Source organism: Syngnathus leptorhynchus, chromosome 16 (assembly GCF_054491065.1).
Source record: "Syngnathus leptorhynchus isolate UIUO chromosome 16, UIUO_Slep, whole genome shotgun sequence".
Classification (NCBI taxonomy): Eukaryota; Metazoa; Chordata; class Actinopteri; order Syngnathiformes; family Syngnathidae; genus Syngnathus; species Syngnathus leptorhynchus.
In genome coordinates this window covers 808,709-827,609 of record NC_141210.1, presented here as the reverse complement: position 1 = coordinate 827,609, position 18,901 = coordinate 808,709, and the positions used below count along the sequence as shown (strand labels likewise).

General features: G+C 44.0%; 1 protein-coding gene across 9 annotated transcripts in view; it reads left to right on the top strand.

Annotated features, from left to right (window-relative positions):
• The first annotated feature begins 3,987 nt into the window (after window positions 1–3,987).
• The window catches only part of LOC147043784 (voltage-dependent T-type calcium channel subunit alpha-1I-like), a 57,002-nt gene continuing 42,088 nt past the window's right edge, over window positions 3,988–18,901 (top strand). For all 9 annotated transcript variants that reach the window (XM_085933450.1, XM_085933449.1, XM_085933448.1 and 6 more), the window contains exons 1-2: window positions 3,988–4,163; window positions 13,485–13,751. In XM_085933450.1, the coding sequence (XP_085789576.1) occupies window positions 4,121–4,163; window positions 13,485–13,751 (310 nt within the window). In that variant the 5' untranslated portion in view covers window positions 3,988–4,120. The remainder of the gene's footprint in view (window positions 4,164–13,484; window positions 13,752–18,901) is intronic.

The following is an 18,901-nucleotide window of genomic DNA, read 5'->3' as shown; positions in this document are numbered from 1 at the left end:
TGAGGTGTACCAAATAGAACATATAATACTGGGTAGGCGTCAGGAAAGGGTTTTCACTCGTGCAGCCACTCTGGAAAGAAACACAGTGCAGCTCAGCTTTTGACACACTAACGTCATAGCTAGCAAGATGCTTTTGGTGGTCTGTTTGCAACTGCGTTTCAAATCTTCACAAACTCAAAGTGTTGTATACATTTTGCCAGAAACAGACAGGGGGGCAGAGGTCAGCGGTGGCTTTCAACAACCTGACAGGAACAGGAGATGCTGCCAATAGGGAGACGTGAGACATAAACAAAACAAAAAGAGCCAGACATTCCCGCCGAGATAAGAAGAAACGTCTAATGACCAGAGGAAAGACGGACACGAGAGACTGGGAGTCGAAAAGAAATGGGGCGGGGGGTCGAGTGCATCGGAGCGACACGTGGGTGAGGATGACAGAGGGATCAAGTGAGAAGTCAGGGGAGACTTGGAGGGGATGAAAACAAAAAAAAGAAGAAAGAAGGAGAAGAAAAGGAGCGTCAGGCGGATGCCACTGGAGGCTGCTGCCATTATCCAGTGGGCTGAAACAATGGCTGGACAATTGTGTGCGTTGCGTGCGCCTGGAGGGAGGGAAGGAGGGAAGGCTTCCCACAAAGGCCACACAAGGCAAAAGAGAGAGAGAAGCAGAGCTTCCATTTGCCGCCACTGTCCATATTACACAGTGTCAAATGTGCAAGACACCAGTCCAAGAGAAACACGATCGAAAAAAGGATACGTATGTGGCGACAGAATTGGTTTCACGTACAACATCTAGTTTCACACTAATTGGCCGACAAAATCTAATGATCTCCGAGCGCCCCTCATCTTAATAAAGATTTATAGGAGGACCGTTTCATTGTGCAGTGAAGTCCCAAATTATTCTCAGTATGGCTTTTTAAAGTGCCTGTAAAGTCCAAATCTCACCCCGTTAGAATGATTCAAACGAGGCGGAAGTATGAAAAAAAATAATAGTTGTCATGTCAGACACACTCACGGCCAACAACGAGGCGCTCTAACGCAGCCACACCAGCAGCAGATGATGTTTTCTCAGATTTCTTTATTTTTTTCCCCCCATCCTGCAAACGTGAGTCACGTGCATGAGCTGTTGACTCATGCACAGTCACCCGCAGGCTGGGCTATTGTGTCATAGCGAATATGACCACGACGGGACAGACGGGGGTGCATGCGTGCATGTCGCACGTCGTATCCAGGCGACTGACAACGTAGCAGCTCAGAGAAAAAAAAAAAAAAAATAACAATACCGACACCTTTGGTGCCAATCAAAAGATTCCAGATTGAAGAAATACATATCAATTGTAATTCTCCTCCTCAGTCCTAATTGGACTTGGCGAACAGACAAGCAGGCAGGCGTTGTCGTCTTGTCGTTGACAACATTAGGCAGGTTGCTTTCATCAGAAGTCATCTCGCCCTCTTCCTGCTTCTTTCCACTAGTCTGCTCCGCCACTTTTAATATGATCATTATCTCTGGAGAGAGAGTGAGCGCTTGTTGTTCTAGATGAAGCCCTCGCGTGTATTCCTGCTCTGTCTTCCTACTATCAGTATTTATGTCACATCTATTTCTCGACCGGGCCTCTTACGAAAGACGAGCGACGATGAAAATAAATCCTCCACCCTCGGCCGGAAGTGTTCGAAAGTGTTCAACTGTGCCTTTGTGTGCTGTTCTTAGCATGGCCGCTTAATCCAGGTGCTTCCGCAACAACGCTTACAAACCCACGCCGGTTCCCGACTCCAGCTAATCTCCGGCGACACGCTAACGGGGTGCTACGCGGCATGCTAGTTTTGGCGTTTCTTATGGGTCATGTCAGAGAAAGGTTCCAGATCTCCATCCATCCACATTTGATATGTCACATGACCTGGACTTTGGGTTCATCTCCCGGTTCTCTTCTACATTATTCAACACGCCCTTGGAGGGGGGATGAATTTCCAAGCCCCGGTTTCATTCTTGTTGATTTGCCCATTCATCTTTCTTAACGATCGATGTCTTTGATCACCTTAGCTTCTGGATGTTTACAATTCAGGTCATGATTGGCCCATCCCTGCTTAGAAAGTAATCAACTTTCACCCTGGATGCCATATTTGGTCATCGGTTTCAAAAGCAGAATAGTATTCAGCATGTCGTTGACTTTCCCGCCCAGTCGTCCGAGTTCCAAGTCGGAATAAATGACATGAGCGGGGAAGCTGAAGGATTCATTTGCTGCATAACTGGATTCTCTCGGCACACCTTTCCTCGGCTTCCTCCCTCCCTGGCCGTTTTGTTAGCTGTCAGCGCAGACGGCGGCGACCCACGGCAGCTCTAGCATCACTAAATCATTTTGACGGACAACACGTCGCGTCGTTCAAGCGGGATGTGCTCAGCGCTTAGTGATGGGAGCAAATGGGCTCCCTTGATGACAAATTGTGACCTTTTCCGAGGCAGAGTGATGCCAGTTCATGAACGCCTCGTTTAGCATTGGCGTGGGATGGATAAATCCCCGTCCGATTGATGTGGGATTTTTTTCCCGCAACACGGCTTTGATAACAAACGTCAACGTTGCCTGGTTGGAGGTGAAATATGGGCGATGGAGATGCTGCTGTCATGGTTGGCAGAAGAAGCCATTCCGCGATTGGAGGAGCAGTTCCTGAAACGCGGAGGAAGGCAGCCAAATACGGCCATCTGGTCACTTTATTTAAGTAGAACCCGACCTGTTCTCCCCAATGTCCAGCGTCTTTTGTTTAGAAAGCATTATTCTATCGATTAAAAAAACTTTTCCTCCAATTGCAGTTTTTTTTTTTAGCCAATGATCTGGTGTTTTTACAGAATATGTACATCTCAGATCCAACAGGACACAAGTGCGCTCATACACCGCGGTGCTTAGCATGATTGTTGCTGACAAAACAGCGCCATCTTCACAAGGATGACACTGGATGCTCATCGCTCTTCTTGAAAGCTTCCCTGGATGAACATATCTCATTTATTCATTGCGCTGTGAATGCAGGAAAGGAAAATCTATTTTGTGTAAACAGCAAAGTGGCAGAAAGAGCAAATTGTGCTTTTAGCCAAAGGTTAGCTGTGTTGCAGATAGCGAGCGTCATGATGGAGCATCATCTATCCATCCCATCCATTCAAACACTTTATTCATCCTCTGTCTTTGTCTCGTGGCAAAATCAGCCTGTTTTTTCCACAGCCAACTTCCTTTCATGCTGGATAGGTAATACACACATTAATATGAGTCCACAGTTCACACAAAGCTGAGAGCTGCAGGGGTGTAAATGTCAGGCCTCACTCGGTCTATTTGTTGATAGATTTGATTGATCGTGCTATACTGACAGCGTGTGTGTGTGTGTGTGTGTGTACTTTTATACATGCTTTGTGAGGACACGGCGCTTTTGTTAAATTGAGGAGACTTGCCTGCCACGAGATGTACAAGAATGACATAAGGGTGTCATAATCACGAATTTAAATCGGATGATTGGTTTCAGTTGAAAATGATGCCTATCTTCAATTTGGCTGCACGTGATTGATTGAAATTTCATCATCAAAATGGCTTAACAAGTTGTCAAATCCCACGCGCTGACAACTTTGAGATGAAAGCATATCCTCGCTCATGTGACATTCCAAACCTGCTCCTTCCTTCTTCCAAACGCTCGCAAAACATTAGTCAAGGATCTTAATGATGTGTCGGTCAAGTGAGGGATTGCGACTAATTGCTTTAGTCACGCCACGTGCCATCAAGCATCAGCTGAAGAACACATTGATGCAGGATTTGATTCATTATTGTAGAATCAGCAATCGGCATCACCATTGGGCTCCAACGTTAACCTGTGGGCTCTCGGTGTTTTTCCCGTCCAATTGTGCCATTTAGCCACGCCCACCTTATTTGCCTTTCTGCTCACCTTGGTGTGCAGGTGCTTGAAATCAGCAATCAGCCAGCACCTATTTATGCTTCTGCTGCACCTTCATTTCTGGTTCGATTGTTCTTCCGCTCTCACGCGAGCTCCTCCAGTAGTCAAGCGCTTCCCTAGAGCCCGGACAAAGTGGATTTACCATATTTGATTGACGGAATGGAATGATGAAAGAGAAGAAAAATGCAAAGGAGATCAAAAAATGGCGGACGTGACCCAGAGTAGAGCGAAAGCTCCTACAAGAGGTAAACATGAGATTTACTCTTGTTAATGATGACTATTGTGGCATTTGTCATCCCCCCAAATCTCCTGGTATAATTAGATTCTTACAGGTCAAATATAAGCATTGTAAAGCTTTTAATTGGAAGATGCATACACAGCCTCGAAGCTCCACAAGTCCATGCTTGTTGATCACAAGCGGGGCTAATAAATGAATTTCTATGCTGAATCCAGCCTTCCTCTCACACGCCTCATTTAGCAAACAATCCCTTCTTTGTCTTGCCAATTCTATTAAGCTGGCCCCTGCCCTGTCAAAAAGAGAAAGTCGACTTTTTGGGATGTCTTGTATGGAAGAGTTGAGCTGCATATTAAGTGTTTTGGGGGGATGGCTGGGCTACATGGAACATGTCCATCTATGTGTGGCAGTGAAATCCAGAAAAGCAATGGAGTCCCCAGTGGGCAGCAGGTAGCCCCCAAGGACCAATGGAAAGAGACCATATGTGCCATCTCAAATTGAGAGATTGGGTACTTTTGTCAATCTAAAATCACCATCAATATGCAAATTGCTGACACACAATACTGCAAAAGCACTGAGCATTAAATATGATTCTTTTGACCGGATATGCCACATTATTGTTGCGTGAACCATTAGAAATGGCTTGATGACGCCCGGTAGAGAAATGCCTTCATTTCACTTCAAGTAATGAAGGCCAGAATCCGTCCAGGCCGATTAAAGCATCCAGAATGTTTTGTATTAAATGGACTTCATTTAATTTCATGACTTATTCAGCACAGCGCTCGCTCGCTAGCTCTTTTGTTGCTCAGCTTTTATTGCAGAGATACACACTCATGCAAATGATATCAAGACACTCCTTGCCATCATTCCCTATTGTACACGTCAATTCAAGTCCGAAATCGACATCGGCCACTTAAACCCAACGCGTATTGTAAATCCAGCCCGAGACTTAAGGCAAGAAATAAGCGAGCCAAAAGTGATATGTTTTGGATTCAGTCGAGCACCTCTCTAGTCAACAAACAAACAAGGGCCGTCTGCATTATTAACTCCGTCTGTCACGAGCTTATGGGGGGGAAAAAAAAAAAGCGCACCTAGCGAGACCCAAATAGCAAATCACTCCAGAAGCAAGAGACAAAACATACCAGGCGAGATGGTGAGGCCGAGCCAGTGGATGATTTGAGAAATGAGACAGAACGGTCTTTGAAGATCAGCCGTGAATCATCCTTTTGCTAATTGGCTTCTTCCCTATTTTGGCACTCGGCAATGGTGTTTGTCTCTTTCACCCTTTGCCACAACTGTGTGCGCACAAAGGTGAGGCGAGCGCGCAAATTAGAAAACAAGTCGGCTTTGTCACGGAATCTATGTTACATAAAGCCGCTCGTTCAGATGTATGTGCGTGTGTCCATGCCGCCTCATATGCCAACCAGCAGCGTGACATATAGGAAGGAGGCTAATATGTGCCTTTGGGAAAATGTTTTTTTTGCCTTGCGCTTTGTAGATGCTGTGAGATGGTCACGCTAAAAAGTTCTTTCGTGATCTCCATTTTTTTTGGGCCCTCAAACAGCGGCGCTATTATCAGCATGATGGCTGCAGCAAGTGTAATCTTCCAAATCCATCTTGTCAACTTTCACACTCCATGTAGCTGGATAAACAAAAGGAAAGACCAATTAGGGGCTTAAAGAAATCCACAAGGTACAAAGGCAAAACGACGCTTGTTGCTGTAGCTGCAGTTTAGCCGAAACAGGACAAGGCTTTAAGACAAGAGCAATTGATTTTCATGTTACACAAGATGGCCCCCCTGCAAGTCCAGCACTTTGCCACATGAACAATTTCAAATTGAACCTGAAAGCTCAAGACAATAGCGTAGGATACGTTTTTTCCCCCTCCACAATATTTGCTGTACATTTAAGGTCAGCAACGCAAATGTAGAAAGCATTAAGTATGTTTTATTTAACAGGAGCCCCGAGTGCATGTACAACAAGGTAATTGTTTAATGAATATTTCATGTTAAGACCTCATTTCATGTGGCAGCTGCTCACCTCGATCGTATCCTGCTGTGGTCGCCAGCCCAAAAAAAAAAAATTTTGTCCACTTGTGGCTGGTTGACAAAAGAGTGGCATGATGACTTTGGTCTTCTGGGAAATTTCAATCTGATGAAAAGTAAAAGTGCATCTATTTGGCTTGACATTTATGTAAGGTCATTGCTCCACAGTTTTCCCGGGCAAGTTTGAGGTGATTGACTTTAGGATGCTGTTTTGCCCGCAGTCATCCACGGATGACTTGCAGGCCACGCATAACGGCAGAGTGACACCAACCTTGAATGCTTGCCGAGATGATATGGAAATGACACTCAGTTCATGCCAAGGATCTTGAATATTTTTTTTCTTTCCAAGGCGAGCTCTTGAACATGTCTGACCTAGAATCTAATATGGATCATGTTTATATTAAAGCCTCTGCATTATTTCAAGCAACTTTTCTACTTGGCCGATTCTATCAGTGTGTTATTTTGTTTTTCTTCCTCAAACATTTACCCTTATTTTGTTTCTAAATATCCGTGCGTGTGTGTAAAGCTTCCGTTGAGGCAACGCTGACTATTTTTGTCTTGAAGCAAAAAGTACAGCTAATGACTTCAGTGGTTCCCAGCGGACAACCATAATGCATTTAAGGAGCCCTGGGGGAGCCCACGCCTGACAGTGTAGAACTGCCTCCATCTTGGCCCGCTGTCACAATATCTTTGCATTTCCTACCACATCTTTTCCATTCTGCCACTCTCTTCTCCTTTTGTCTTCTTGAAGGACTTTATAGTGTACACTCGATTGTGTTGGGATTTAAACAAATCACCTCAATGGATAAAATAGAAAGCGAGCCGGACATTTGCGCAGAGACGCTTGCTTTTTGGTGTGATTGAAATTTGTTTTGCCATGACAACCGTTCTGTTTCTGAAGTTACGTAATGTAAACGCGGGCAAGTGGGACAGGGCTGATTCATCTGAGTGGCTGCCTGATCATGTAAAAGCCTCACTTCAAGCAAAGCTTTTTGCATTTGTCGGCTTCAAAGATGGAGCAGGTGGAACCCGCCTCGTCATAACTCCAAGATCCATATCGGCCCCGGAGAATTTGGGGGGGGGGGAGAAATGGTGCCGGAAATCTTGGGTTAGAAAGAGTATCATAATGAAGCTTTGTGCAACCACGTAGTGAAGGGAAATAACAGCAAAGCAAATCTGTCATCTTCTAAATAATGAAGAGCGGAGGAAAGGAAGGGAAAGTCTAAATAATTCAGTTGTAAGCGGGTTTGCTGGGGTTATTTAGGTGCAAATAGAAGCGTTCAAGTCAATTTGTGGCTGGCAGGATTATCTCCATCCCACCTGCGTTGCTGCATTAACACCAGTGTGACCCAAGCGCTAATAGCACGCTAACCAATCTTCAATTAAAGACCACTCATGCAAAACTGGCTCCAGTTAAGAAAAAAAAAAAACCCAAATGGAATGAGTGTGTGCAGCAAAAAAAAAATAGAATAATATCCAGTTTTTGGGATACTAATTAATGCCAACTACGGAAGAGCAGCGTCATCTTGAAGTGTGTGGCTATATCTTCTTTTGTTTTAGGTGTGAATGTGAGAGCATCAATTGACACTTGACGGGCATTTTAAAGCCAGCTCAGTGCATTTCCCCGCACAGTTTTTCTCGCTCTCTCTGGGGAAACTGAAAACAGGAAGGCTGGTGAATTTCAAGTGAAGCCTCCATGTTTTGTTCCACTTGATCGCCCCAGCTGTGTATCATTTTCTTCTCTTTCACCGTTTTTCCTGCCTCCCTCTCGCTCGCCCGTAATCCCTGACCCATTCTCCTCATCCTTCCCTTGATATGTGAGTATGCTATGAAGCGCCATCACAATCTTTTATATTTACAACTGGCCTTGTGCTTGTGTGTGTTGAGTTTGCTGTGCCTTTTCAAGCAAGCCAGCCACAAATGCTCCAAGAGCCATTTTCAAATCTCATTTTACATGGCTGAGGGTAAAAAGACCTGACACAGCACTCTGTGGGGATGGAAACGGGAAGAGATGGCGAGGAATGGACGCTGAAGACAAAAGTAGGGGGGCGGAGAGCGAGGTGGCTGGCGGCGTTCTACCTGCAGGCTGGCATGAGGGAGGGAAGGAGGGAAGAAGAAGAAAGCCAGCAAAAAATTGTTTGGCTATTTTTTTTACATCAATATTCATTATTTGATAAACAAACCAGGCAAGGCAATATTTCGAGCAACACAAGTGTGATTTTATTTGATGCTTTTAAATGCTGAAATAATCCGGACAAGACCAAATAAAGGGGCTGTTTTACTTCACGTAGAAGTTGCCAGTGGATTCTTGTTGAAATCTTTTCACTGCTCATTTCCTCCTTTTAATGCAGGTGAGGCACTGACCCTTCCCTTCTTTCCTTCTCTCTGGCACAATGAGCGTGTTTGTGCAAATGAGGTAATTACCGAGGATTCCTTTGAGCTTTAAGGTTTGAGGAGAGGAAAAAGAAGGAGGGATGCATCTGACACTTCATTAGGTACACCTGCAGCGTCTAATGAGATCCAATAAATGCCATGAAGATAACGTTCCCATTTTGATTGACGCTGTCCAAAAAAAGACATTGCGTCATACTGTTTGGAATATTTTTCACAGGCGTAGCTAAAAATATGACTTCTCGGAATGAAGTAGTTTTAAATCACTGCGAGCTACAACTGCAATAATACAAATATTTGTCACGTTGTAAATCATTACATGATGCAGGAAAAGCCCGAAATGTATATGATCATCACCACGATGATTTCTTTCATCTCACCGCTATTTTTCTTTCAGATAAGGTGGCCACTTTTCCTCTTTCCTGCCTTCCTCGTGTGTGTGTGTGTGTGTGTGTGTGTCTGTTGTCCTTCAATTTGGTCTTTGTCATTCTCAATTACCGCCTTCCCTCTCTTGGGTTGTCTCCATCTTTTCTATGATTAAATCTCGATTGTTCCTTGGTTTTCCACCCTTCTCCACTCAAATGTCTTGTTCCTATCGCCTTCACGTGTTTAACAATTTTCCGCCACCCCCCCGGGATCACATGACGCGGAAATAGATTTGTAGCTTTGCGGCGCACACACATTAAGGCCTTTTGGCAATAACAAGTGTGTGAAACGAAAGCATAATACGTCCCAAAAGTGCTCAGCAGACACCCGTTGCCTTGGCAACACTCTTTTATTTGTCTGGTATTCCTTATCTATCAGTCAGCAGAATTCACTCCTCTTGTTGGCTTCAATGGCCAACATTGCTCAGCAGCTAATTTAGGAGGACATGCTCTTTGGCGTCAGCCCTCCCACATCCAGTCAAACGGCTTGAGAATGATCCACAAAACACTCGATGAAGGAATGAAATGTGCTTTTAGCACAACTGACTCTATTTTGCTGAGGTAGTCTTATGTTGTAATATAAAGCCATGCGTGTCTGAACAGCAACGGTGCAGCAACACATGTAGACAGACAATATCAAATAAAATATAAATATCCCATGAAAAGCAATCTAAAATTGTCGTCACCTTTGACTGTGAATGTATGAAAGTGGACAGTGAAAGGGTGAGCCTAGTCTTTGCTCAGACAGTTTTGGAAACGGTCCTGTCTCATCACCGATGCTCCATGTTTGACATTGGCGAGCATTGTGACCTTTGCTACGTGTTCCATCACATTTTTATTTCCAGCGTCAGGGCACCTTAATATTTGATGCATGTGAATTTATTTTTGAGGTGGTAAGAATGTCTCTCTGCCACTGTGAGGTGAGCAACAGCACGACTGCTCGCCCATATTTTACACGCAAGTTGACAGGCCGCACCAGGGCGGATATGATTAACCCTGCTTTGCCGTGCCCGCAAGTATAACGGCTGTCTCTCTGGCCAAGAAAAGCGCTTGTGTCATTTATCCTGATGTAAGAGTGACAGCGAGAGGTCCGACAGTAAATCATGAGCAACGTTATCAGACCACCCCTATCTTGCCAACTATACATTTGTGTTGGGAACTTGAGAGGCACGCTCATCAATCAGTCAATGGTGTGCTGGACTGGAGTGAAGCAATGTCCTTCCTCCCTGCATCACTTAGCAAAAATAATACACAACAGAGCGCAGATGATGACAGGGAGAAAATCAATCGGATTACGTTTCATTTGAGCATCCGGACATCCAATTTTGTTTGCTTACTTGAGGAAATTTGGCAGCGACATTAAAAAAAAATGTCTTGGTCATGATCTAATTCCCAAACCGTTAGCACCGCGCCAATAAAATCCAGCCGCAGTGGCAATCAAGCATGTAAGCCGTGAGGCCGCGCACCCAAACGGTCAATGTAGATTCTTGCCGGCTTGTTTACAGCTAATAGCGCTCAAACAGATTAAGCTGATGGGGCCACTGGCTCCACCTAATCCCTGACAGACAGACAGTCACTCTCCAAACCTTCTGATGACAGGAGGAGGAAGCTAAGGAACATCTGGCCAAAATTCATCCATGACTAACCTCTGGCTGCAGAAAGCAGAAAATTGGAGGTATATCTCTGAATACTTGCCTGTCAGCAGGTTAACAAACCATTTCATGCTTGGTGTTAATGTAACTTCAAATGACAAATGCAGGTGAAGCATCAAAGTATCCATTGTGACCTTTAACAAGTGTGAAATAAAATGTGTTGTTTTTTTTTTTTTAAACTCCATATGTTCCACAAATGACCCGTTTCAACAGTCACGATACATTTCCCAACCGGGAAGGTGTTGTTTATGTATACTTGCCATTAAGCTTCCAAATGGAAATGATGTTTCTCCATTTGGCTCCGGTGGCATTAATCACATTTTGGAAAGATGTTTTATGATGCTGTCAAAAAGCCAAGAGTCTCATTTGGGCTTAGCTCCTCAGTCACTGGCTAGTTTATAAATACATTCAACTCTGCCATGGAATATATTGATAATCTGGAGTCATGTGTCATTTTCATCATTCCAAATGGAATTGCCGTGTTTGTGCTGACACAGGATACGTACTATGTATACCATTCATTGGGGATGTGCCCTTTTTTCCTGAAATATTCCTGCTCATTTTTCACTCTGTGTGTGTGTGTTGTCAGCCGATTGTATTGTGTCACGGTGTAAGAAAGCGCTCCGCAGAGGTCGTAGCCAGGTGTTAAGTTGGTGCAGAAGTCTGAAGCATGGCACCTCTGCTTGGCTCAGCGTTGTTCCAAATCACACAGTGGCACACAAAGGGGGACATTCACTGACACACACACACACACACACACACACACACACACAATGTATGCACACAAATTTGCCTTGTTAAAGAATGAAATTCCCCTTTAGGAACTTTCAATGAGACCCAGATTGTGTTACTATTTATCGCAGTGTGTTTTCATGGTGCAGTTTGCATCTGCTCGTCCAATTAAAGGTGCTAATTTGTGAGCATGTTTGTGTGTGTGTCACCTGCAGCGAGCCTGTGTGAGTTTATGTTCTCTTTCATGTTCTCTCACAACCACACGCGCAAAAGATCTTAATATTAAGATATTTAATTTGCTCGGACTGTCTTGGGTGTGCTCTCATATATGTACGCTAGCTCCGAGGCAAGCCTCAGCTCAGCCGTGACCATAATGAGCTCGAGTTGTGTGAAAAATGGATGGATGGATGGATGGATATTTAATTGACCAAACCTGATTTAATGTTACTGGAGAGTTTAGGGTAGTCTGCTTTACAGTAATAGCTATCAAGTCTGTCTAGCAAGCTTTTTTGTAGAAAATATTGCTAGAGACACTTATTTTTATGCCTTCTTCTGGCTTAAAGGGGAAGTGAACCCAATTTTTTTACCCCCCTATAATATGTTGTATGTGCCTGGCTAGTCTAAACATGGCATTCTGGTTAATATTGTCATTGTTGAATATAAGAAGCAAAATTCAGCCATTTTTTTTCCCCCATCGCAGGGAGCGGCCATTTTGTCACTTGCTGTCAACTGAAAATGACATCACAGTTGACAGCAAGTGGCAAAATGGCCGCCCCCTGAGATGGAAAAAAAACTATGATATTGTGAACAATTCCTATCGGATCAGTTTAGCCACGATTGTTGTTTTTCTGTGCTTGTGCAGTAACCAAATTAGTATCAAGCTTTGCTTCTTGTTTTAGCCGCCTGTCTTATATTGTGTTGTTTACCATATTCAGCAATCTTGTCAGAGGATTACATACTGCTTATTATATCGCTCGTGTCCTATTTTCTTCCTTTGTAAAAAAAAATAGCCTTTAATATAATTATCCTATAAAAACAAAGCCTCTCCCTTCGCTAGCACTTAATCCTGCCGTCGTAGGATTTAGCATAAATCCACAAGTACTGTACCTACGTGTTTACACACTGTAGTAATTAATCAAAATGAACATTCACACGTGATCACGCCGCTTAAAATAATCATTCAGCCGCCTCCAAACATTCTTCTGTTAATGTTCCAGTGCTGAAATTGCATGGCTAGCTAGCTTCTTACGCGTGTCCGTGAGTGTGTATTTGTAAATGTGTTTGTAGCCTTGGCTTGCCTCCACGCTGGCTGCCTCATTTGGCTGCAAGTTAAAAGCAAGTGGACTCCCGAGCTCAATATGTTATTTTGCATCCACTCAAGCTTCAGCTGCTACGTCCGACTGGTTTCACGTTTGGAATGCTAGCTAGAGCCAAAATCCCAAAGCTTTTATTTGTCAGTCTTACGTTTACTACTGTGGGGTTTTCCTCCCTCCTTGCATTTTTTTGGGGGCTAGTATTACTTGCCGCATTATGTCGTCTTTACATTGGAATTAATGACATGGTGTCATCCAAGATGAAATAGTGATGTCTAACATCTGCACGAACCTTATTTAACGTTAATGCCGGTGTGCAGCTTTTGTGAGCCTTTAAAACATCCATAAATTCATTTGCTTGGCTTATTTACCTTGCGCCCATGTCTTTGAAGCTTAAGAAATGCCCACTAACTGCTGCTAAATTGTTTTTGCCGCAGTGGCTTAAAAGTAAATGACACTTCAGGACTCCTACTGCTGCAAAAAAAAAAAAACATTCATGTAGTGATTAGGCTGAATAAGTACAAAGGTTGCTCGAGAAGGCGCAGAGAACATTATTCACAGTTCATGGTCAATATAATATTACAATCATTTGAACAATTCGACACAAATGAGTAATTCAACAAAAGTCATGAGATAATGCTCTTGTTTTTGTCTTTTATGAGTGAGAAATGAAGATTGCTCCTCTATACAGACTGAAATGTTATCAAAGCTGGCTTTCGTCACAGTTTCATCCGAAAATGTCATTTCCTTAACCCGCTTCTCGTCTCTTCTCAGAGCTCGGCTGGGTCGCCATGACGAGCGAGGAGTGTCCTGCGCCGCCGGGGGGCATTTCCTCGCCAGCGCCGGGGCACGGCGAGGACTACGGCTCGGCGCAGGCTGATGACATCATCGAAGAAGTGGCTCCAGGTGACCGAGCCAGCATGGGAAGTGACCTGAGCGCGCTTGTGGTGCCCTTCCCGGAGCTGGCGCCCGTGGTCTTCTTTTGCCTGAAGCAGACCACCTGCCCCCGCAGCTGGTGCATCCGTATGGTTTCCAGTCCATATCCTTTCCTTGGCTGCACTCAGGAATGCTCAATATGCCTTGAAATGTTCAATTCTGCTCGTCAGCTCTTTTGAATGGCAACTGGATTGTGATGCCAGCGGTGGTGTTGTTTAGCTCAACCAAAGAGCTGAGTAAGCGTTTTTTTTTTGTTTTTTTTTGCCGGTTGTCAGGAGGACATTTTGAATGCCAACATTCAGGCCTGCAGTATTTAAGCAAATCGTGGCCTCTGTAACACAGACGGACGGACGGGATTAATTACATTGCAGGACAAGACAAGTACATAAATCACAAAGTCTTTCATTGTTGTCCTTTTTTAGAAGGCAACGAATGATCGGTGGCGCCTTCAAATCATTGATCACCAAAAAGAGACCAAGAATGTGTGAATCGAAACTGCTGATAGAGATACAGCAAAGGATCCATCCGCATTGTAACACTCAATTAACGATTCCTTATTGAGCGATCGCCGCCCATAAATAAGCACGAGTACCATTCATCGTCTTAAGTCAATGCCTTTAAACTCATGCACCATAAACAGCCGTGAGTGCGCTGGTTTGCGTGTCCGAGCGACACCGAGCCGTGCGTTTGCTGAGCGGGCTTGGGACTGAAGATGATCCTTTCCCATCAGGAGCGCGCAAAAATCACGCTGAGCTGCCGCATTGTGCGTGTGCGCATCCATCACGGGAATGTCACAGGACACACGCAGCTTAGCATTTCCCTCTGTGGGTTTGATGCCGTTTGGCGTTGACTAGTTCAAGAGGCTCTGGACAGAAAAAAAAAGTTATGTAATGCCATGTGTGAACAATAGCACAGCCTTTGGAGGCTTTTGATTTGATTTGCTTCAAGTAAGGACAAAGTAAGCATATATGCCACGACAAGATCAGATGAGGTTTGTGAAATGTGGGCCTGCTGCAATGTGTGTTTGAGAGAGGCTGTTTCACCATCTCTTGGCAGATCAATAAATCTGTCCGCCACTCACTTGGGTCTCTATCTCCAATAGTCTCCCACGCCTGCCTGCGGCAGAGCACCTGGAGCACTTCCTCTGTTGCCGCAAGCCCTCCGTCATGCGCCACTACAGTATTCTTTCCCGTTCCGGCACAGTCCACTTCAGGACACTCCATTAGGTACGCTTGCTATTGCCGTCATCAGCTCCACTGAAATACCGTCCTGCTACATTTGAAGGCTTCATAAGGCCATTCTGGGATGGAAGTGAAATTCATGCTAATGACTTTGCAGCCGTCGCTGTAGAAAATCGATAGCAGTGATTTTTTTATTTTTTTTTGAAGCCCGGTGTTGACCGATGTTACTCTGCTTGCCGTCCTCCCCCACTCCCCGTTCAAACATGAGTGCAGCTGAAGCCCCGATCATATTTATTTCCTCCCGCATTGCCTTCTTTCTGTCTTTCTTGCCCTTTCGCTTCCATTTTTTTTTTTTTTTGGTTGTCTTCTTTGATTGGCTCCTGCGGTGTTCATGCAGAGTGACCGGCCTCTGTGGCCCGTGATCCTCTCTGGCCTTGACAGCTTGTTATCTCCATGGTGACGGATGGCTGAGGCGTTGCCGTGCCTGGCTCTTAACTAGTGCTGGGGATGGAGAGCACACCTGGGACACATCATCCACTTTGGCTCACCTTCCTCCTGCGTTTGAATACAATCTCCTCGAGTAGCTTTCTTCGAACTCGACTTTGGAAGTTTTAGTTCAAAATGGCGCCGTGGAAGCAGGTTAAAATGTGATGATTGCCAATCTGCTCGTAGAAAGCGGAAGCAAATGTTAATGAGCCCCCGCCGAGGATAAATAAAAACCTATTAGTATGATGATGCTTCCCATTGCTAATTATATTCCGAGATACAATCGTGGTCTTTTTTTGCACCCTTCTCCCTCTTGTGAGTTGGAAGAGGCGCACTGGTGAGGAGATGAAGGCTTGAAAGTGACTTTAATGAGTGTTGTCGGGGCAGGCCTCGGTGCTTGCGCACTCTGGCCGACCTCGCTCACATGTAGCACTTTTAAGGCACTGCCTCTGTAATGAGCATGTGGGGTGCTTTTTTTTTCTGTCCGTGTTATGATAGCAAAAGTAAGAGCGTTATCGGCTCTGACGCTCATTTCATTTTATTTCTGCCGTTAATACAGAATCTAACGCAAAAATTACAATGGAATGATTGCAATATTTATTTATTTTTTTATCTAGGAGAATTAAAGGGAGCTTCACGTGGTGGGTTCAATTAAAAAGAGAAATGATTTCATTGTTCATTCTCCATTGAGTTGAGCGAGGTGGAATTTATTCTTTTTTGAATTATTTCCCCAGCCACAAACTGCTGTGGTGGTGGTCTGGAGGGTCACACGCTGTATTGAGGAATGGTTTTCAATCCATACTAAGCTAATTTGCTAATTGCTTTCACTGCTCGATTGTGTGCATCCAATTGGATTTGTACTTGAGTGTATTTTAGCGAGTTTCCTCATGCAAAGCAGTGAATTTGGAAATAGTCTGCTATCATCCATCATGATGCTGTGGCAAAAATGGCGGAAGTCAAGTGTGTAGTTCCTTACAAGGAACAATAATGGTGGCGGACTTACTTGGAGTCATGTTTTTGTCCAAAACAAACACGGGGCTGTTTCTCTTTGCATTCTGCTGTTTCCTTTATAAGATCCTGGAGGAAATTGAATGAGTCTGCCTCTATAGCTGCAGAGTAGTTTATTTTACATTATCTGTTCCTCATAAATGTTTTCACAATGAGTCATTGTGCACAGTGCCTTGGTTTTTTGGGGTTGTTTGTAAGTGACCATGACGTTTTATCGAATAACTTATTCTCCTGCTAAAATGCATTCGTGGCAAGATGGGAAATAAAAAAGGAGTTAAGACTCAATGCTCAAGCAAAAAAATAGATATCTATTTGCTTTTTCTCCATCAAAAGACAAGCCAGATTCTCAAAGAATTCTTTTTCCCAAAGCTGCAAGAAGTTCTTGTTAAAGCCTTCTCTCGCTGTTTAACACTGCAAGGCAAATAAAGTGCTAAGGACTAATTCCAATGTGACAGCTCAGTCTGCCTTCACTTCACTTTGTAGAATAATATTGGTGTTGCGTGCGCATTGTGCAATGTTTTGCTTCCAGCTAATGCTGTGGAAAAACTGACAAGCAAACAATAGTTGCACGCTTAAACAAGCCGGGCCCTGATGATTATGACTGCAAACAAACAGCCGCAACATTATCTACATTGTAATGAGATCCGGCAGTAGCAGTAGCAAAGTTTGCATTTTATTGAGAGCTATTCTACACTTGGAGTCAGTGACCGTGCAATGCTTTCCTCACTTGACTGAAATCCAAAAGTATCATAAGTCCCACCGGGATAAAGAAGATAGTCAGTCGGTGTCGTAAAGTATCTTATGTCGTACGTGAAAACGTGCAATGGAGTCGAATAAAAAGAATATTGCTGTGGTCTCCAGTGATGGCGATTGTTCAGGCTCCGTAATGTTTGCATTGGGTTTGTTGCTAGGCAGAATTTGTAAAGCAAAGTCATTTGTGCCTCACAAAAAAAAAAAAGGTCACGGTTAGCCCCGCCTACTTAGCTATTGAAATAAAAACAGCCAGATGCTTCAAGATTATAAACAATTATATATTTGTAATTGATCAAAACAACGGTGGCTTTTTTGGGGGTAAATAAAAGAAAACATTCCCCTACGGTTGTTGCAACTGAGCAAATATACATCATATGAAATATTTATAGTGTTTATCATTTTGATGAAAAAGGAGGAAATCAAGTATAAAAAAACAAAAACAATACTAATAATAAAAACCTGATTTTAACTCTAATTGAAATTGTGAGTATACAGTAGCTTCAATATCGTTTCACTGGTCAGCTTTGTAGGAAATGCGTGAGCTGTGTGAGTCATTGGGGGATGTTTATGAATATTCTGCTTTTTGATTGATCATCAGAATGTTTCCGCGAGATCCATTTGGCCACTTGCAGCGCCCGCTTTGAGGTCCACCCTTCTGTAATGAATACTTATGAGTGCATTAGCAGACCAAGAAGACTCATTACAATATCAAGGAAAGGAGCACATCGCACACGCTTTCATGGCTTTTGAGAAAAGATTTTTTTTTTTGTAGGGGTCCTTGCCGCTCGCTATATAAGTAAGCGTGCCACGCTATGAACGTCTGTGGAACAATTATCCCAATCTCAAAATGCTTCACCGATGGAGGGGGCGATGCTCGGGAATCCTGCGGCGGCAGCGTTTCTGCATCACGGCTTTGCATGTCGAACTTTGTGATTCACTCTAGCACAGCTGTCATGTGTGATGGTGCCCTCGCAGCATGTTCCGGAACGTCACTGATGGATGGATGGGCTGCAAAGCATGTCGCTGTGGGACCTTGATTTGACATTGATATTTTCCAATCACAAATGAACCCAAAGGGATGACGGCCATTAGTGTGCGGGTACGGGGAGGAGAAGTTGGAGATTGCTAGTTAGCACTCTCCGTCAAAAGGGAGGGAGGAAGACGAGTGAACTCTTGCCCAGTCCCTGTCAGCACAAAGGACGTCTGGTGTGTGTGTGTGTTAGCGTGTCACAAGTTCACGTGTGTTGTCTTTTCTTCTCCTGACAGAGGAGGAGAACTTGAAGTGTCTAATTACGCCGGTGACTGCCACTTTAGACCTCTTCTAAAAAGAGCGAGGTGTCACAAAGCCTAGATTTAAGACTGAGATGAGGATGAAAGAACCCAAACAAAAATGCTAAGAAGATGTAGCAAACGAAACTTAAACAGATAGATTTGGTAATAAGTGCAGAGCCGTTTCCAAACCTCTGACATGGGAGGAACCAATTATCATGAATACCCTACAGACAGTTCTTGATATGTAATTCTCAGAAAAATCTGAAAATACTCAATGATTTAGCATAGCACTTAGGGAGGCCAGCATATTTTAAAGAGGGGGAAAGTGCCCCTGCGGTCCCCCCCTCTAGCTCCGCCCGTGCCAATGGCAGAATCAAGTCCTACCTACTTGTCCAAAATTTTCTTGGCTTGGTGGTATTTAAAAAGAAAAAAAGAAAACAGACGTCTTGCCCTTAAGAACATATGAATTTGTGATGTACACTTCCATCAGCTAGTGCTCCAATTTTTCCTGCCTTTTGTCCAGTGACCCTTTTGCTCTTCTTCCTTTCGCTCTGT